Consider the following 21,183-nt stretch of genomic DNA (forward strand, 5'->3'; position numbering starts at 1 on the left):
CCAGCACTGGGCGCACACTTCCAGCAATATTCCTAAAGGGGCTGTCATGGAGTGTGGGGGAGTCAGGGCCCTGCACCCCTCTTCCTGGGATTCACCGGGACACTCAGCCAGCCAGTAAAATGAAAGGTTTATTGGACAGTAGGAACGCAGTCTAAAACAGGACCCCTCAGTCAAGTCCTTCTGGGGGGCTGGGAGCTTACACCCCAACCTCGGGGTTCCCTGCGTTCCACCACCAAGCACCAAACTGAAACCCCCGTCCAGCCCCTCCTTTCTGGCTTTTGTCTCTTTCCCGGGCCAGGAGGTCACCTGATCTCTTTGTCTCCAACACCTTCAGTTGCACCTTCGCAGAGGAGGGGCCCAGGCCATCAGTTGCCAGGAGACAGAGTGTCGGGCATTTAGGTACACTGGCCCTTTGCTCTGCAGCAACCAGACACCCTTATCCCACCACCTAGATACTTAAGAACTGCATAGGGGAAACTGAGGCACTCACACAGTATTCAGAGAAAACATTAAGAACATTCCCAGTTCGTCACAGGGGTGCTGCCAGGTCCCACCCCGGAGGTGACCCCAGCCTGGGGGGCTGCGGGGACCCTCACCCATTTCCCGAAGGAGAACGCGCCCCTCCCGGGGAAGGACAAGTGGCTAGCAACGCCACAGGGTGGCTTCCAGTCCAACTGCTCCTCCGCAGTCAGCCAGCCAGGAGCTGGGCAGAGCCGGCTCCGCTTATGGCAGATGGAGGAGCCCTGGCGAGGTCAGGACTTTTCGCACCGATGCCCGGGACTCGGTGGAGGGGGATGGGGAAGAAACCTGACCACACGAGCCCCAGCGTCCACTCCGCTCCCAGAGACAGAACCTGGCTCCCAGCCCCCCGTCTATCCCAACAAGCCAAGGCAGGGTGAGCAGGTGAGACGAGCCCGGCTCTGGGGGCACCAGGGGCTGGACCTGCATTTGACAAGCGAGCATTTCACGAGGGCTCCCTGGGGCCCCGCCAGTCGCTGGGAAGGCCTGATTCTGCTGGTGGCTCGGCGTGCTGGGCCCCAGGCAGCGCTGTCCTGGGGCCAGTCACAGCTGCTGCGCAGACACACCTTGGTCCCCCCTCTTTGGGATCCCGCTGGCACGGGGCACTGGGCTGGGAGATTAGGCTTTGCCCCAGCTGACACATTGCTGTGCTGCCCAGGGCTGGGCCACGTCCCCCCCAGCCCCTCCAGGTGACCATCTGAGGCCAGGAAGCACAAGGCTCACCCCCTCCTCGTGTTAGCAGGCCTGGCTGCAGGCCCGTTGCTGCTACGACCCAGGGCTGCTGCCCCACAGATCCACCCATCTCGGTACCCTGGGAGCGCCTGGCGTGGGCTGAGCAAAGGGGCCAGGGTTCACCTGCAGGAGACAGAGCGGATATTTACCTCTGTGGAGCCAGCGGCTCCAAACTCCTTCACCGCAGGGTTCAGGGTCGCAAGGGGGGAGAAGGGGGACTGGCTCCCTGCTCCCCACGCCCTGGGGGAGGACCCAGAGGCTTATGCCCACAGCACACAGCCACTGCCAGCATTGCTCCCAGTGCAATGAGCCCCTGGCTGCTGGGGCTTGTCTGAGGAGCTGGCAGGGCACTACAGAGCCCCACTGACGGGCTGGCTTGGCCCCTGGCACGAGGCCCACGGCGGGAGCAACAGCTGAGCCCCCAAAACACCCTATTCCCTCCCCACAAAGCGGGCGGTGAGGCCTCGTCAGGGCAGGATGTGGGGAAGGGGCGGCAAGTGCCAACGTGCAGCCGTAGCGGGGCAGGGAGCCAGCTCCCTCCAGCAAATTCCAGCGGAGCTGGGAGCAGGGGCTGGTTGGGCTGGTGCTGCTGCATTTGCCACACGGCCGCGCGCTGAGAGCTACGGGGGTAGGGAGGGTGGCAGACACAGAAACCGTCACCACACGCCGCAACACAAGACACCGACACCCTGCAGCCCAGAGACACCCCCAGAGACGCAGAGCACTCGGCCTCAGCGCGACAGAAAACCCAAACCACCCAACACGGGGCACAACCCCGGGGCTGCTCTAAGCAGGTCGCTCTCACTACGCTGCTCAGGGCTGTGAAATCCACCGGTTGGGTCGACTCAGCCCCAGGCCGACGGCTCTCTCAGAGGTGGATTCACTGTGATCCATCGGCAGAACAACTCCTCCCGGCGCTGCAGCGGCCGTCTCAGCACCGTACCAAACCCAACCGCCCAATGGCCACATGGCTCTGAGAACCGACAGGCAACGCGGCCCCTGAACTAAACACTCGCTCTTCGCTTCTCCCCAGAGCCCCGTTACTGACCAGACTGCAGCCTCCACTGCTAGCCACACCCTCCCATTACCACAGCTAGTTAACCGGGCCCCCCACAACCAGAGAGAGCCCCCCGCTCCTGCCAGCCCTCCCCAGACAAGAAAATGAGCTCGGTGCCCGACTGAAACGATCGACGGGGCAGCTCTGATCCAGGGAACGTTCCACCGTCGAATTCCTTTGTCGCTGGCTTTCCCTGCCCCCAGCGATCTGGGCTTGTTCCAGTCAGGTGTAACGGGGTCCCTGCTCTGTGCTGAAGCCTTGGCTAAGGACACAGGTCCTGTGTGAGCGCACGGGGCCAGCTTCGCCCTCCCATGCCAGGAGCCTGCCCCATCTCGCCCCGTGCAGGAAGCTCACGTTGGCGTGTAGCCGGGCCCTGGGCGAGCCTGATTCAGCAAGACGATGAAAACACCGGCTGGCCCCAGCCACGCGGCGAGGCCAGACCGGGCAGGCCCCCGGGCGAGGAGATTTTAAACACAGGCGACAGCTCTCTTTCCAGATGAGAACAGGCTCCCGGGAGGAAGTGTAAAACAAGCAGTGGCCAGACCCTGCTCCGGAGCCGAGATCCTGAGCTAACCTCGCCGTGACAAGCCAGAGGATGATACAAGGCAACCGGCCAGTTACTTGAACTCTCAAAGGCAGAAGGTGGGGTTTGCCAGCGTGCCTACACCGCAGCTCCTTAGACCCTGGCAGGGTGCAGCGGCCACTGAGAATAGCTCACTTGGTTTTAAAAAGCGATACAATGGTGTCACGGAGTATTGGGGGACTCAGGGCCCTGCACCCCCGGCTTCCTGCGATTCACCATGACTCTCAGCCAGCCAGTAAAGCAGAAGGTTTATTTGGATGACAGGAATACAGTCCAAGACAGGTCTTGCAGGCACAGACAACAGGGCCCCCCTCAGTTAGGTCCAGCTTGGGGTCCCAGGGCATGCCAGCCCACCCCCCTTTGGGGGGTCAGAGCCATCTCTGCCTCCCAGCCATCTCTCCAGCCTCCCTCCAGCCTGCTTCCAGCACTCTGCTTTCAGCGACCCCTCCCACAGCCTTTATTCAGTTTCCCGGGCTAAGGAGTCGCCTCGCCTTCAACCCCTTCCTGGGTTCTCATGTTACACACTCAGGTATGCGCCCTCGGGCAGATCCCATCCTACAATGCAGACTATCCCAGCACACTCCCCTGTCAGCATTCACAGACCACAGTGAGAACAGGCCCAGTTCGTCACAAATGGCCTGGCAGGTTTCTGGGACACGCAGCAGAGCCGCCTCGGAGCTGCACAGAGAGAGGGAAGTGGATGTGACGGGCGGAGGCCTGGGTCGCCCAGGGGCTGGAAGCACAGAGTGACCCACACCGCCCGCTAAAGGCAGCAGGAGCTCCAGCGGTTCTGTGCTCCTGGGAGTCCGGCTTGGGGCGTCTCAGGTCGAAAGCTCAAGCACCAAAGTGAGTGGCCCGGTCTCGAAAACACTGGCCCAAATCTCCAAGTGCCGCAGAGAAGGTTTGATGGAGCTCACGACAGACAGGAGGGGTCAGCGAGAAGGTTAACGGTCTGGGCAGGGGGCAGCACCTGGCCATGGCCGAATTCAGAGCTGGTGTGAGCAGCCACAGGGACAATAACCCTCTGCCCAGCTCAGAGCCCTGTCAGGCAGGTCAGCATCATCCCAGTTTTACAGATGGGGAAACTGAGGCAGAGAGCAAGGCTGGGACCTGCCAAGGTCACCGAGGGACAGAGCCAGGAATAGAACCCAGGAGTCCTGACTGCCCCCTCCCCGTCCTCCCCTCTAACGTGGGGGTGGGGGGGGACTCAGGCAGTGGAGGGGGTCGCTCTAGGGGTGTTTTACGGACCCTCGCAGTGCACGGGTGGCCTTTGTCCATGGTGGCACTAACAGGGCGGCCAGAGCACATGCTCGGAGCCCAGCCTGGGGTAAGGCCGAGCCCCCCACCCCCCCAACCCAGCCTCCAAAGAGCCCCGGTCCCGAACCAGGGGCCCGGCAGGCTGCTTGGGACGGAGGAGCAGGGGGAGCTGGGAAGGGGGCTCCGAGCTACGACCCCCCCAGGAATTCCTCCTCCCTGCAGGACCAGGGAGCCGCAGCCCCGGGGGACACGCGCCAGGGCCCCCCCAGCCCCCAGCCCCACCTCTGCCAGCAGTGGCCGGGCTGCGCAAAGGGGCGGTGGGCGGCGGGGCCCGGATCCCCGCGGGTCTGTCCGAGGCCGGGGGGGGGTCGGGGGGGGGCAGAGTTTCCGCCCCAGCCCGGAACACACAGGCGCAGCTGCAAGTTGGTTCCCCCCCCCCCAGCCCCCAGCGCACGCGGCCAGACAACTTCGCTGGAGACTTCAGGGCGCAGCGCGGCTCCGGATTGGCACCGGGAGCGGGAGGGAATCCGGTGCGCACCCCCCCGGGAACGCGAGCCCGAGCTCGCTGCAGGACTCACCCGCCGCCCGGCGCTGCAGGGGGGCGCTCCCCGGACGGGCTCGGCCCGGGCTCCTGCCTGCCGAGGCCACTCCGGGTGGAAAGCGAAGTGATGTCACGGCTCGGGGGGGGGGGAGCCCCCCCCGCAGCCTGACCCGCCTCAGCCAATCGGCGCCGGGTCTCCCCGCCAGATGTTTCCCATTCGGGAGCCCGCGGCAGCCCGGGCCGGGCCGGTTCGAAACCCGGGACATGGGGGGCCAAGGCAGCGGCTGCGCTCTGGGGCCAGGGGCATTTGCTAAGCGCCCCCAGGGCCTGAGCCGAGCCCAGACCTCTAGACCCCGCCAGCCTGCCCGGGAGGGGGGCACACAGGACACCGTGCAGCCAGCCCAGCCGTGGGGCGGAGGGGACTCCTTGCTTCCACTCTGCCTCCTGGGGGGGAGTGGGGGGGGGCTATTTGGCGAGCTGCAACACTGGCCACTAGCCTGCACCACGGTGGGCCACATCCCCAGGGCTATGCCCTCCAGGGGTCCCGACGGCACCCCCGTCAGCCACCAGCTCCAGGGACCTCCCACAGCGGGGCACTGCCCCATCCCCCACCAGCTCCAGGGACCTCCCGCAGCGGGGCACTGCCCTGTCCCCCCACAGCAGCCCAGCCCCACGCATCCCCTCCGGCACCCGGCTCAATTCCAGCCAGTGGCACCCGCATGCGGACCTCTGGGGCTCCTCTCCCCGTCCCATGTTAACCCCCCTCCGCCCACACCCCTGCAGCCGACATTTCTCTATGTTCTGGGCCCATCGGCGCTGTCGTAACAGCTCCCAGCCCTGGCTCCAGCAAGCACAGACCAAACCAGGCTGCTTCGGGCCGCTCTGGTCTCCGCTATGTGTCAGATTTACCCCTCTGAGGCCCATGAGCGGAGCCAGTCACCTCCCCGCCCCATCACAATGCCAGCACTGTTCACCGACAAGCCCAGCAAAGGAAACCGGCTCGGGCGCTGCCAAGTAGCTACAGGGCCCCCGGACAAAGACTCCGTTTCAGGGGCCTGCTGGCAGCGCCAGGAGATGTCTCCCCTTTGCCAGGCGCAGACGTGGCCAGGATGCTGGCAGGTACAACGCGCATCCCTTCCTGTAACCCGCTGGTAAGTTTCCCTTCTCTGCCACCTCCTGCCACAACGAGCCCAACCTGCCAGGGTGTTGGCAGATTTCGTACCGCTGGCCGTTCCCCCTCTAGGGCTGGTGCAGAGGAGCTGGTGACCAGGCAGGTCACCAGGCCGCCGGGGGGGGGTGGGGTGGTGGAGGGGAGGCAGACGCACATCAAGGCTTCTGTGGATCATCTGCAAGATGCACCCATCAGGCCCGCGCCACATAGCCCAGATAAAAGCCCCAACCCTCTGTCCCAGCAAGAAAGCCTGTTTTGAGGGTTCAGGAGGCCAGAGGGGAGATGGTCCTAGTGAGAGGCACGGTCAGCAGAAGGCCCCGGCGGATGGCCCGCTAAACAAACTAGAGGCACCCATGTTTCACAAGCTGGGAGGCAGAACTAGCCCTGGCTTGCGAGAGCCTCCACCAGGAGTGAGAAGGCCGAGGTGCCCTACAGCAAGCCCGCAGCTCAGACTGCTCTTCCCTAGGGAGGCGGGGGGGTCCCCCCCACCCCCAGCTCTCCAGACAGCTAATAAAGGGCCAGGAGAGGAGCTTCTGGACAACCATGCACCAAGGGCGCGGCCAGTTCACTCCACTCATGCTGCAACCGCCTCCCCATGGACGCCACTGACCCTGCTCAGCCACCCTCCCAACGCCTCCTGGAATCCAGGCTCCCGCCCGGCTAGGCTGGTTGCCTGGGCTCCATCCCCCGCTCCAGGAGGGGAGTGGGCTCTAACGGCTTGGCAAAGGGGGAGAGTCACCGCAGCAGCCTGTAAATAGGGCAGGTGGGCACCAAGAAAGGGTGACATGTCTGACCAGCAGCCCCCTACTCCCTCCACACACATCCTACCCCCAGGCACCTGCCCTCCCTCGAAACGCTGCAGCGGATTGATGGAGCGGACGAGCCATGTGGAACGTTGTTATGGCTACGGACCGCCCCGCCTCGCTGGCCCTTCGCCAGTGTGTGTGGGGTGGAGAGAACATGCCCTGGGGGCCCGGACAGGCGCTGCACGGGCGCAGCACCCCACGGAGACTGAGCTCCTTGGGGCCGGGACCGCGTTGTGTTCTGGTGTACTGTGCCTAGCCAATGGGGGCTGCTGAGACCTACTGTCATACACCTAAGGAATACCCCACAAGCCCTGTCCATTGGCAAGGCCAGGAGCAGTAACACGTCAGCTGCGAGCCAACGAATCCCCCGCAGCATGGTGGAAGGTTAGAGAGCAGCATCCATAGAGGGGTGCTACCGAATCTCCTCAGGGCGAGGTACCGCCGGTTAGTGAGCACAGCAGAGGGGGAGGGAAAGGAAAACGTTCAAGGGGACGCACAGGCGTTGCTGTGTTTAACCCAAGCTCCCTTTGCACGTCTCCCCCAAGGGCAAGAGGCAAGCACCCAGCCTTCTGAAACAACAGAGAGCGAGCGGGCTGCTGCTCTCACTGAAAGGAAGGGAGGCACATGCACTGCCAAGCAGGCCATACCCAGGAGCGTTCGCAAGATCCAGGCCTGAGACTCTGCGTTGCCATGCAGGCAGCATCCTGGCCGGACTGCTCCCGCTGCCTCTCAAGTCACCGGGGGCTTTGTCTGACCTCCCTGGCAGGACCAGGGCTCCGTCGCTCCATTGAGCGAACTGGGAGCCGCACTCTGGCTTGGCAGTTTGCAGGAAGGGGCAGTCTTTTGCTAATGTGCAAAATCCAGCCATGCACGCAAGGGAGCCAGGCTCTAGCCATACAGGACGTACAAAGGACTTGCACGGGGCTTTGGGACGGCTAGAGCAACAGTTCAATAAATAAATACAAATCAAATCAAAGCCTCGAATGGGTTGAACCTTACCATTCCTCTAACTGACGAGTTGCTTGTGTGGTTAAATTACACAAACAACGCCAGCCCTGGCTCCCAGGCCAAGGCCTCATGGGCAGCGCTAGGAAGCCCTAAAAATAGGGGATTTGTAATGGGAAAGTCTGGCAGCCCCTGTCCATTGCAGGGCTACGCAGGCGCCGCTCTCACCAAACCACAGAGCGGCAGATGATCTTTTGGGGTTTCACGTTGTAAGAGGGAGTGAAACATGACCGTGTGTATTTTTACCGGACGTGGCAAGACTCAGGTGGTTTGTGGCCCCATGGTTTTCATTCCATGAACTCCCCAGAGGCCCACGTCCCATGGTCCCGACACAGAGGATGCTGTGCCCTTGCAGTCTCTCTCCATTGACTGCTCTCAAGTTACACAGGGGCCAAGATGACGTAAAGTTGTATTTCCTCCCTCCCCCCCTCCCCTCCAAAGATCTTTTGTGCACGCACAGTATTCACGAACAATGAAACTGCTCCCAGACTAGCGAGAGTATCCCAGGTCCACAGGAACATCTGCTCTATGTACCCAGCCCCAGAGAGCAGGGGAGTTTCACTTTCCCTTCAACACTCAAAGGATCAACCCCCTTGCCACCCGAATTGAAATGAGGCCTCTAAGTCCAGACAGCGTTACGAGCCGTTTTACCTTTCACAGGAGGATCTCGATGCACTCTGTGGCAGCAGAGGCAGGAGGCGACAAACCTGAGGAACATGGTCATTTTCTTCTGATGTCTTTATTGTCTTTTTGTGGAAGGGGGGATGGAAATTTCCCCGTTCCGATTACAAACTGGAAACTTTGTACAGCACATTTATACATTGTTATTTTACACACGATTAGCACCCTACGGGCTCGTCCATCGGTTAAAGCTAGGGTGAGGAGCTTACAATGCCAGAGGAATGACAGCGGTCGCACACCAGAATGAGAGAAGCTTGCTTTAGTACACGGTGCTACAGTCTGAACAAGCCAAGCCACTGCCTAGCACATACATCCCTGACAGGCTGACTCGAGAATGTTCAGTCCCCACCTGGGAAAACTTTCAGTTTGGCTCATTTGCCCCTCTCCATGGATACATCACAACTTTGCTAACTGAGCGTGCGTCCCACGAGCCGCCTACCCTTTCTCCGTCTCTTCTACCCTGACTGGGAATGACAGTGTCTCACTAGCCAGCTGTGCTTTTGGCAGGCTTCACCAAAAGGAACCAGAACTGAATGAGGGGGAAGGACTGGCAGGAAAGCAACCAACTGGAACCTGTCACATGAGCTCCTGGGCAGACATTTCACCATTCCCCGGTTTCACTGATCTGGCCACAATACTCGGGTGGAAAGGTGAAGTGTTGGGTTACCATACTCCGTCAACCACGTGTATTTCACGCTCAGGTCCGTTTCAGGGCGGCCAAGCCTTCCATCAAGAAAAAGGATTCCAATCCAAGACCTTATCAGCTGATGGAGGCTGGTTCTGGATTCCCATTGGCTGCTGCCAGTCTTCCATGTGACCGGGTGGAGGCTGCGGTGTCCGCCAGCTTCCTGTCTTCCTCTGGTCCAGGCCTGCCCACCCCCGTCTGCAGGTGACTCTGTTAAAGACAGAAAATCCACAGTCACAATCCCAGCACCTGACCGAGTTGGATTTCACGCACATGCATGCGAGCACAGGAACCACGAGGCGCTGCAGCCAGGCCAGAGTAGGGTGGGAGCTCCAGAGCGATTCCAGTCCAGCAGCCCTCCCCCCTCCTGGTGGAGACCTCCATTTGCAGACTGTTACTTCCAACTGAATTGGCCGTTCCCTGTAAGAGGCTCTGGGACGGCCAGCAGACCATGGGAAGAAATTCCTCTGGGCTCCTGCTTGAAACCAACGGCTACAGCAAACCGAGGGCCTTGATTCAGGGCCTGCCGCTGGGGCATTTCAGAACTGCCAGCTTGAACCCCAACCTTAGGCCCTAGTGCCCCAGGCTGGTAAGAGCTGGGAGCAGCTCTCTCAGCTCCTGGAAGGTCGCCGCTTTCCAGAGAAGAAGCAGCATCCAGCCCTCCCCAGCAATCTGAGGGAAGGGAAAAGGGCTCCAGGGGCCACCTCCAGAGAAAACACCAACCCCTTAGCAATCTCCTGGCTGAGCGATGTGTCTGAGCCGGATGTCGCAGGGGGAGGTGGTGTTTGAGATGCCTGGGAGAAGCAAGGTAGAAACAAGACAGCTACGGAGTAAACGTTCCTTTGGAATCACCACACCGGAGAGACAGGACTTTCCACAGCAGCTCAGGCCACTGGCCTGGTACACGGCCTTCAGTGCAGACCACGTCCCAATGCCTCCCATAGAGATGTATCCTGTCTGGCCCCCCCAACACACACAAATAGTGCACCAGCTCAGCTGTGCAGCGAGGCATGTAGGGGAAAGGTTCCTTCCCGACCCTTGCAGGCAATCAGCTAATGCCCGGAAACATGGAATAATCCACGCGTAACGTGGCTGGGCGGAGTGGGGCCACAGCTGGCTTTCCATAGGAGAGCCGCATGGAGCTTTGGCCAATAGAGAGCTGACCCAGTAGCTCGTAAAAGGGGAGCACCTCCCCCGTCGGCCAACTCCTTACAGAGTTCTGGAGGGAAATACTGCCCGGCTCGGCTGGAAGCCCCAGGCGCATCCCCGGCTCTACCTGGGCAGCTGGCTCTGCAAGAGGCTCCAGAGTTGGCAAGGCGGCTTGGCCAGCAGAGCTCCCTCTGTCCAGCTGGGTTGCCTGGGTCGGGAAGCCTGGCTGAGGAGGTTCTTCATGGGCCAGTATGTCTACAGCAGCCTCAGCAATATCTTTGATGGCCTGATCTTCCAGGGCCCCGGAGGAGTCAAAGAGCAGAGGGGAAGGGGGGCACTGCATGCTATCTCCCACCACGTCTAAATCCTGCAAGAGAAAACACCCACCAGCAGGCTTCACGGGGCTGCGTGGACGACAGAGGGGAGATTTGGGCCCCTTTCCACATTGCCCACTTCCATCACAGGGCAAAGACCATGGGCCTGAGTTCAGGAATGCTGGGCACCCACAGCTCCGCAGCAGGAGCTCAGCAAGTCTGAACGTCCTGGGAGAACCCAAAGGGAGCAGTCAAACTGGCAGAGCCCAGGCAGCCCCTGTTCCCATACGGAGTAGTTCCTAAGTCCCCCAGAAAAGGAGCAGGGACAATCCGACTCCAGCTCCTCAGGATCTTCCTCCCAACTTGGCCATGTTATTAGAGGCCTTTAGGGGTGGGTGACTGTCGGCCTCTGACCACAGGGCAGGCAAAGGCCGTGGCAGGGCAAGCTTCCCCCACAATGCCCCATGCCAGCGTGGTTCAGCCCTGTTTCTAAGCGCCACAGAGGAAGTCGGAGCAGCATGCATTGGGACACCAAGAATTCCAGTCTCGCTGTCAGATCCGTTTCTCTCTTCCTCCAAACCGTGCCAGCGTGAAGAGAAACCGGCCTGTCTGGGGTTTCCCTTATTTGATAACCAAGAGTTTGGAATTCTGGGTGCAGCACGCATAGCATGCTGGGCCAGGAAAGAAATCTGCCTCCCCCAGCAGCATTTCAATCTGGGATGGAAATGCTGAACTTCCACTGAAGACAAGTCTGAGGACCTAGGGATCTGTAGCCCTGCATGACCTACCATTGTCCTACAAACTGGATGACCAGGAAGGGGTGAGCACCCAACTAAGGGGTGGGGGCAATAGGTCTCGGTGAGGATCTAATTTCAATCTCTCAGGAGCCTCAGGGGCCCCACCCAGATTATCACACTCCAGCAGAGCCCTCTCTGGGTGCCGGACAGGCACCATTGCAAAATCTACCTACCCCCTCCTCTGTTTTATTCCTCCACTTGGCCATGCTCACAAATACATTGCCGCTGTGCCTGCTGGATGTGCTGATGAGAATGCTGACATGGGAGGCCAGGGCTGGTCGGAGGCTATCGTTAGGGGAGGGTATGTGTTTTGGCTTTGAAGGGTGGAATGTCTGTGACTGCAGAAGGACATGTTAACAGGAGAACTTTACACTAGATAAAATGCAGAGGCCCTGGATGCTGACAAAGGTTTGAGTCCTCAAGCAGGAGCATGGAAAGGTTCCCTCCGACAGAATGAATTCCAGTACGAGAGGCCGTGGGTCTCTGATCACGTGTGTGCTTCTAGCAAGGCAGGCCCATGCTCATCTCAATAGCACGGAGAATCACACATGCTAGTAGGCCTGTTCCAAAGCAGTCCTCAGCCAGGCCCAGCTCAGAGTACGGCCAGAAGGAGAGACAAGGCTCCTGAATTCCTGTCTGAACAGCCATTAACGTCCTGCACAGGCCAGGAGAAGTCACAGCTCCAGCTCCAGCACGTTTCTGGCCGGAGACAATTCCTCCCCCAAAGACTGTTCTTGCATGCACCAGCAGGCCAGTCCTGCCATGCGAACACTCAAACCCAATGCCCACGGCAGTCAATGGAAAGGCTCCGTTGACCTTAACGGCTCTCAGCTCATGCCTTTATGGCAGCCACAGCCGATCTAGGTTCCTAACAAGCAGCTTCAGCGCTCAGGGGCTTTTCAGTCGCTGGACCGGTGGCATATGGCCTTCTATATTAATGCCATGGCTTCGAGGGTCCCTATGGCTAAAGGAGGCGCTCTCGGCATTCCCGTCCAGCTATTTTTAAGTTGATTCCAAGTCTGCTTTGGGACAAAGCATGCAGAGAGTTTGGTAATATCTAATTTATAAAGCAAGAAATGTCTCATTCAGAAAATAGATCAGAGCACCTGCAATATTTTTGTTTAAATACATTTCATTAGGATTTTTCAACATGGAGGCTTAACCCGCATGCAGGACATCCCAGTAATCCAGGGATTAAAACCCTTGTGCATCCTTTATGGGATAGACGCAAAAAGCCGCTTTTCAAAAAAGCCCCTAAGTACGGATTTAAATAGACTAGCAGTTGCAAAGGAGCAATCAGGTTAAAACCCCACCAAAAGAAACATTTCCCAAACCCACTGAATTCTCTCATCTCACACAAGATGGTTCTTTCTTCAATGATTAGAAACAAAACAAGGAATTGATTGAGGTACCAGCCAAGGGCAAGTGCAGGGAGACCAGATGTCCCAATATTATCGAGACAGTCCTGATATTGGGGGCTTTGTCTTATATAGGCACCTGTTGCACCCCTCCATTCCCAATTTTTCATCCTTGCTATCTAGACACCCTAGGCAAGTGGCAGGAGAGGCTTAAACTCCAGTCTCAGCTCACCCCACTGTGCCTACTTGTAACGTAAAAACGGCCAGACCTGGGTCCAACCAAAGGTCCATCTAGCCCAGTATCCTGTCTGCTGACAGTGACCAATGCCAGGGGCCCCAGAGGGAATGAACAGAACAGGGAATCATCAAGTGATCCATCCTCTGTCGCCCATTCCCAGCTTCTGGCAAACAGAGGCTAAGGACACCATCCCTGCCCAGCCTGGCTAATAGCTATTGATGGACCTATCCTCCAGGAACGTATCTAGTTCTTTTATGAACCCTGTTATAGTCTTGGCCTTCACAACATCCTCTGGCAAGGAGTTCCACAGGTTGACTGTGCGTTGTGTGAAAAAATACGTCCTTTTGTTTGTTTTAAACCTGCTGCCTATTAATTTCATTGCGTGACCGCTAGTTCTTGTGTTATGAGGAGGAGTAAATAACACTTCCTTATTTACTTTCTCCATACATGTCATGATTTTATAGATCTCTTTCATATCTTCCCTTGGTCATCTCTTTTCCAAGCTGAAAAGTCCCAGTCTTATTAATCTGTCCTCATACGGAAGCCATTCCATACCCCTAATCATTTTTGTTGCCCTTTTCTGAACTTTATCCAGTTTCAATATAACAGCTCAGATGAGCAGGCAAATCCACATCACCACAGGTACCACGACACCTAGGCACTGTATTCTGAGTCCAGACCTTTCAAGGAGTCCCTCAGAACTAGAGGTCCTGCTTGTTCTGCGTTGCTTTATAGCTCCCCCCCCCTGAAATTTTTACATGGTTTTAGCATGCAGAATGATGACAGCAATGCTCTTCCTCCGTTCACTGGAGGACATCATGCCTGCACGCCGCACTACAGCGCACCGTGTAGCTGCTCCAACTTACGTCGCTAAACTCCAGGGGTAAGCTCTCTGTGGGCTGAAGCTCAGCAGCGCTCAGGTACAGATCCGTGGGGGCAGCGTCCAGCTCCTCGGGAACAGAGAGCACCTGCTCGGGTACATACATCTGAGGCGGCAGCTGGAGATGAAGCGGGCAGCAGGGACTCTCAGAGAGGCTTACAGGAACCGGCTTGTCGCAGGGCGCTTCCTCTGACCCTTGACACAGCTTAAACAATGTCTGATTGGTGTCCTGACAAATATCTGGGAAGATACAGTCAAGGGGAACGTACAGAGCCTGGCCGGGCAAAGAAACCTGCTACCGAAAGATGTCTTGCCCTGGGACACAAAGCAGAGGGCAAAGCACAAACTCAAGAGACCAGGGATCTAGTCCCCAGTTGCTCAGTGACCTTGGCCAGGCGTGTGCGCGCCCCAGCTGTAAAATGGGGCTATTATTGATAACCTTGGTGGGCGGGAAAGGGGGATATGAGGCCTAGCTGAATGCTTGTAAAGCACTCCCACCCAGACCCTCAGACGGCCAGTGTTACGAATGCAATGGAATGGGCCACTGCAAATAAATCATACGTATCTGCAGAAACCTGAACATCTACCATGCAGCAGGGTGCTCAGTGTTTATAGCAGCGCGCACACAGCTTTTTCCAAATCTAGGAATTCAGTTCCGGATTTTCATCCCTTCTGTACCTAAAAGTGCCTAGAGGAAAAACTATCCCTGCCAATGGCATAAATGGGATTCCCTGCCTTCAATCACAGCCAGACCCAGCTCCAATGGCATCCTACTTCTAAGGCTGTCCAGCAGCGGGGACTGCCACTCGCTCACTATCGAAACTAGAACAAGAACAATCCCACTTAAAGGAACCCCGCCAAATGTCAAATCACCCCCCCCCCATCAGTAACGTCTGGCCTATTACTGTTACAAAGAACTCTGGAGATGACTGTAAATGAAAAATTAGAGCAATTTCCCCCAATTTGTTCACTTTGCAAATACAGCACTCCAACCCAAACGACTAGTGACTTGGGGGCTTAACTTGAAGCACTTCAGCACTCTTGGAGAAATCGGGCTTGTTTATGGTGTTTCAAGTCAGACCCACCCACGAAGTCAAGCCACACAAAAATAACTAGTTCTGAGGTCTTTGTGCATAGTGACTGTCACAGTTTCCCTTTTTATGCATGGCAACAAGGGAGAGAAAAACATTAAAAACACAGTGATTGTAAAACCACAAACTGGCAGGGAACTCCCAACGCAGGAGAAGGACCTGAAAGAGCTTTTAACTCATTTTTTGAAGTTGACCAGATTTCAAGATGACCATTTCCTCTTCAATCCTCCACACACGCGCACACAGGAATCTCGTAATACACAGACTTAAAGAAGCTAGCAATTCAGACTAACGGAATCAGTCCAGAGCCTACACCAGAAGATGCTCACAGGCAGATGCCACCAGCAAAGAGGCTCTGTACAAACAGTAAGGTGGGGCTCCAGATTTTAATCTCTCAGTGACTCCAGATCAAATGCTTAGTTTACAGGTCAAAACATGATTTATGAGACTCACCGATCCCACATGGAACAGGAGAATCCAGCAGGGTTCTGTCTGTTTCATGCATCATTACCAACAATCTAGTTTCCTGAAAACCAAACAGAGCCAACGAGTCTATCAATGATGCACGAAGCAGAACAGATTACAGCTGGTTCTCCTCTAACTCGATCAGCTCAGCAGGGCTGACCAAAGTAAAATCTTGTTTGGGTCACTAAATAGCAGACACGAATCAGACAGAAGAGAAGACATTTTTTATACAGTCCTTTCATTGCCTGCACTACTCTAAGCTAGCCAGCTGCAAATGTCTCCTGGGTTAAGCCATTTTAGGGGTATTTATCCTGGAGAAACAATGGCCATTTCCTGCCCCACACACCTGTTCCCTGTGTGTAATCAGTCTCAGATCTGCTGACTTTAGTAACAAAACAAAGTTAATAATTTCCTCTGCTGCCAGCCCCACTCAGCCAACATGACTCTGGGAGAGGGAGCTGGAGTTTACTCTGACTCGCATCAGCAACAACTGCAAAACTAAGCTCCGAATGCAGCACCGAATTCCACCTCTAATTACCTCAGTGTAAACCCCTCCAGACAATGGGGGCTGCACAGGTGTAACCGGGGGCAGATCATGGCTTGTTACTGTGGGGATCTAGGAGCTGTAAAGAACCCAGTGGGAATCTGCAGGGCTGGCCCACCGTTTTATCTGTAAGCCAAGCAGACTTGCTCTGAAGTCAGACAAACATGCCATGGAGAGAGTATGAGACTCACTGTTCAGTGTGGACGTGCACTTGAACAAACAGCACCCCCCAAGGAATCCAAGTCAGATCTAGGGACCCATGACACTTCCCAGTGGAGCTAAGATTTATTCTTAACTCACAAAAGGCTCCACCCAATACTTCCTTGTTCTAGATGTTTATCAGCATCCACAGGCAGGATTCTTCAAGGATTACATTATATGAGTTAAAGACCAATTTACTTCCATCTTAGTTTAACACAGCTGGAAATTAGCCTGTGGCTGTCTTGTAATCTTCCACGGTTCGCTTGTTGCTTCCAACTGAATTGGCAGTTCCCTGTAAGAGGCTCTGGAACAGCCAACAGACCACGGGAAGGCATTCCTCTGGGCTCCTGCTTGAAACCAACGGCTACAGCAAACCGACGGCCTTGATTCAGGGCCCACAGAAATGAGCAGCAGTCACCCCGGTACACATCATGCTGCCAGAGCACAGTCCCACGTGCAGCTCACTGCAGATGGGAGGATAAAAGGATACGAGTGAGGCAGTGTCTGGTCATCGGGAGAGACGGATTGGAACAGCGAACGTCATCGACAAAGGCCAAGCACCGCTGGCTGGAACGAGTGGTGTGTGCCTGCAAAGGAGCCCAAGAGAACAGATCAGAGCCACACAGGAGGACTGCCCAGGTGCTGACTGGAGAGAGACCTGCCACTTTACAGGACTCTCACATTCAGCTATCAGAGCGACCTTCCACCATGGACGCTTTTTGTTGACTTTGTCGTCAGGAAGAGTTCAAGTTCTGAGGCAGATTCCGAACTTCCTTGCCTTAGGGCATGGATTCTCAGCCTGAGGCTTGCAAACCAGCCTGCCAGTCCCGGATTGCTTTTTTGGGGCAGGGGAGTGAGGTGTCATTATGGAAAGGCTGAACCCACTCCACTGGGAATTTAAAATCAGTCCCATCCTCTAATTTCATTCAAACATTTAGGTAGCTTTTTTTTTTTAAATGGTAATACAGAAACCACTGCCTCAGTCAATTTCAATTTCAGCTTCTCCTGCACAACACAAGGTGGCTACATTTGGGCTCCCGAGGAATGTTTAACTCTCCCTGCTCCAACAAAAAAAGGATTTCCATGTAATGACAAGTGATGAAAACCTATTCCTACTCAGATTAGCCTCTCGCCCACCCCTTTCTTTAAAGGGAACAATTCTGCAGATCTACATTTTGGGCCTACATTATAAGTGCTCCTGTCCCTTTAATAAAAGCAGCCCCAACAGAACTCCACACTCATTGGCTGAGGTTTCCTATGCCGCGCGTCTGCCAGGAGTGAATATTTATGGCTGATGTACATGTCCCCAAAGACAGGGCTTTACAATGGAAAATCTGGCAGGGCTGGAACTATATGCAACTTGCTGGAATGATCCCCACAAGGAGGAGAGGGAGAGGAGACCTGGGAGCTAAGCGAATCTGGAACTCAAACAGGCCAGAGATCAGAACTCCCTGTATCTACAGCATGAAGTACCTGCTGGGCCGCACCCTCAGTCGCCAACATCCGACGCTCCTTCAGCTGGCGATGCAGCAGGGCCTCCACGCCATAGCGCTGCCGATAGCGTCGGAGACACTTCAGTTGCTTCAGGTTCTCACGCTCCTTGGCCAGAAGCCCCTCTGGGCCTGTCAGAAGGCTGCTCCCTGGGAGATACAGACAGAAGGTAATCGGCATTACACAACATTGTCCAGGCTGCTGCCCTCTGTTTAGAGAGGAGTCCATTGTTCGCTTCTAAACAGGACTGGGGATGGATTTCCTATGCAGGGAGCCAGACCATTTAGCTGGCTATGGAGGGCCTCCGACTGCTGACTCCTTGCTTAGAGAGGTATTGAACAGCTCCACATTCTGGTGGTGTTGAGTTCTGCAGTTCGAGCAGGAACTAAGCCTTTTGGTAAGGTCTGAACAGCACAGTGCAGCCTCCAGCAAGCTCATCCCACTTACTCCAGTAAACCGGTTAGTCTGTAAGCATTTTTAAAGGACTCCTCCCTTTTTGAAACTGTTGATGGGTCAAACCTGTATTTGGACTATAGCATATGAATTCCTGCAATTAGAATTGCAATTTGACTTGGCTTATAGATTAGTCCAAAGCTGACTACATGGGCTATTTTAAAAGTTTATTAATGTGCAAATGTTGTGATGTAAATGTTCATAACTTTGCATTTACCTGACTATTCGTCATGGACTTTTTCATCAAGTTATCGGTTTATAAAATCTTTTATAAAATATTGCTGCATATAATAGTCTATTCTTTTTGTCAGAGAATGGGTCGTATAATGTATTTTTGCATGATAAGTTACCCGTGGAGAAGATGACAGTGAAGGCATTCTTCATGCGGCTCTGCAGCACAGCCGGCTACATGACGTAACATTTCACTAGCTGAACTATAAAAACAATTGCCTCCAAAGATCATCTTCTAGACCCCAGGAAGTCAGCAGGAGGTAAGCGCCTCTCTCTCCAGCAGACCTTAGGCTGCCCCACGGCCACCCCTGCTTCTCCCCACTGTTTTCTTTTTGTAAACAATAAGCACGTACATTTTATCAGCATACATTGTGTATCTATGGTTTTACAAGTAGAACACTGCATGAATGTGAAATTAAACAAAGTTTGGAAGAAGAAATCCGCCAGGGAAAGTGAAGGCCATGGGATGGACTTAGGGGTGGGTGCGCCACAGAGAGTGCCATCTGCCTGGAATGTAAAAAGCAGGGATGGAGACGGAATGAGGGCCCAGAGAGTGGAGCTGGGCAGGGAAATAATTGTGTCTCATGCATTTAACACCTTATCTGCCCAATGGAGAGAGCTTTAACTGTCGCACCCTCCTCTTCTTCCCTGTGCTAGGAGCATCCGAGCACCCAGGTTCCTGCCGATTCATAGGAAAGGCTTTCTATGTCAGGCTGAGGAAGCTGCAGCACTGGTCGAAGCCTTCTCTGCCAGGCCTCAGCCCCCCACGCTGAAGCCAGGTCTACAGGAGAAACTTTTGCGGTATAGCAATGACAGTTTGGGGCATGATTTTTTATGGCATTTCTATACCAACAAAAACCTCAGTGCAGACACAGTTATACCAGCATCAAGAGCTTTGGCTGGTGTAGCTTATTTTGCCTACCAAATGGGTATAATGCAAGCTGCATGTACACGAGGAGGGTTTGCCGGTACAGCAATGCCAGCAAATCTTTTCTAGTGTAGACAAGGACTTACACACCCTAACATTTTGTTTATTAAAAAACAAAACAGGAAATCCCATACAGAAAATCATTTTTCTCTCAGAGTTCAGGTTTTGCAGGCTTGGTTTCCTCACAATACCACAAACACTAAAGAGCAAAGAAATCGGGCAACCTTCATACCCACCATGAGACCGATCTTCAAGCACTTGACCAACCACACACAACACAAATACTGTCACCCTTAGGCACACAGAAAAACTGAAATCACCCCTAAGAAACATAAAGGTCTGTGTGTGGCTTCTACATGTGCTGTGCCCTGTGGCCAGAGGAATACAGAGCTGTGGCTTCCTGGACCAGTACTTGCCTATGGCTTCATGCTCCCCCTTGCGGCTGTGCAAGTATCGACGCTTCTTCTCTTTCAGGAGGTGCTGGAGTCGTTTGAACTGGTCTATGTACAATGACTGCAAACGGATCAGCTTCTCACGCATGATTAATGCCACCTCCTCAGCTGTGTACACGCCAGCATGTCTATAACAAACAGGGTCCAAATTCAATAGGTCACAAGTAAGTGAGGGACAGTAAGATATGAGCTTTATAGACGCTAGCCAATAGCCTTGAGATACCACCAGATAAGAGGTAGCCCAGAGCAGCACACCTGGCAGGGTGAAGCTATCTAACCAATAAGTGAGACCTACAAGCCAGCCAGTGAGTACGAATCTAAGAGCAGGGAGTGGAGGTGGTTAAATTCTAGAGATATACAAGACTGACCTAGTCACACTGGAGCAATGCAGGATTTTCTTCTGTATCCTTCGTAATACTGAACATCACATTGGCCAGATTAGAACAAACCAATAATGGCCCACCTAGCCCAGTACCCACTCTCCAATGAGGGCTAACACCAGCTATGTCACACAAAAAAGGCAACAGCTTCTTTTCAATTATACCTCACAGGAAGGGTTTCTTCCTGAGCCTATCTGGAGATCAGCACATGGTGTAACTCACGAGAAACAACATTTGTAATTTTTAGCTGTAGCATTACTGAAGATGCCGTTTCTCTTCCTAGAACTGTCTTTTAACAAGGATCTAAATTATGATTATTATCCTGCAGCAGCAAGCTCCCCATTCCATACAACTGACAGGCATTCACAACGTGTCTTACTTCAGAGGGTCTTCCTGATCGCTGTCGATGCTTTCAGCTTCACTATCAGGGTCTCCTCGCCACGTCTGATCCACTGTCACAGGTTCTTGTTCTCCATCACTCCAGCTGTCCTCATCTGAAAGGAAAGAGGCCATTACAGAGGCAGGTCATTCAGCTCCACTTCCAGCCGGCTGTTACTCAAGCACAGCACAGACAAGAACCTGCCGGGAGTCCGGCAGCAGGAGGGGAGACAACCAGCTCTCTTCAAGAGACAAACAGGTCAGATCACAGACGTCCCAACCCCCAAACATCAGGGTAAGCTCCAGAGTTTGAACGGGAAAGTCACCAATTAAATCTGGGCTGTCACAGTTCCCATGGAATACTCATCTCCCCTACCAAGAAACCTGAAGACTGCCGGCCCGCTCCCTGCGGAACTGACCCTGCAGGACAGAAGCTGCACCTCCTAGTTGTGTCCATTTACTAAGGCAGTGGTTCTCAAGCAGGGGTACGCAGAGGTCTTGCACGGGGTACATCAACTCATCTAGATATTTGTCTAGTTTTACAACAGGCTACATAAAAAGCACTAACGAAGTCAGTACAAACAGTGTGCAAGGTGTTAGAGAAAATTCTGAAAGAGAAACTAGTTGAGGACCTGGAGGTTAGTGGCAATTGCGATAAATTACAACATGGTTTTACGAAGGGCAGATCGTGCCAAACGAATCTGATCTCCTTCTTTGAGAAAGTAACGGATTTATTAGATAAGGGAAATGCGGTGGACCTAATATACCTGGATTTCAGTAAAGCGTTTGATACTGT

The 21,183-nt window shown here is 54.9% G+C and overlaps 1 protein-coding gene and 2 non-coding genes across 4 annotated transcripts; all 3 read right to left on the reverse strand.

Moving 5' to 3' along the window:
- Positions 1 to 8,394: 8,394 nt before the first annotated feature.
- Positions 8,395 to 20,503, reverse strand: KANSL2 (KAT8 regulatory NSL complex subunit 2; the record flags this gene model as incomplete). 2 transcript variants are annotated; one of them, XM_034792518.1, is given in 7 exon segments in its annotated part: positions 8,395 to 9,247; positions 10,314 to 10,553; positions 13,760 to 14,013; positions 16,565 to 16,661; positions 17,548 to 17,714; positions 19,594 to 19,757; positions 20,389 to 20,503. In XM_034792518.1, coding segments are annotated over 7 exon segments (1,172 nt in total), but the record flags the coding sequence as incomplete, so codon positions are not given.
- Positions 9,427 to 9,563, reverse strand: LOC117889291. Its single transcript, XR_004648432.1, has one exon. It is a non-coding gene; the product is annotated as a small nucleolar RNA SNORA2/SNORA34 family (small nucleolar RNA).
- Positions 16,336 to 16,472, reverse strand: LOC117889290. Its single transcript, XR_004648431.1, has one exon. It is a non-coding gene; the product is annotated as a small nucleolar RNA SNORA2/SNORA34 family (small nucleolar RNA).
- Positions 20,504 to 21,183: the final 680 nt, after the last annotated feature.

Source organism: Trachemys scripta, chromosome 16 (assembly GCF_013100865.1).
Source record: "Trachemys scripta elegans isolate TJP31775 chromosome 16, CAS_Tse_1.0, whole genome shotgun sequence".
Lineage (NCBI taxonomy): Eukaryota > Metazoa > Chordata > Testudines > Emydidae > Trachemys > Trachemys scripta.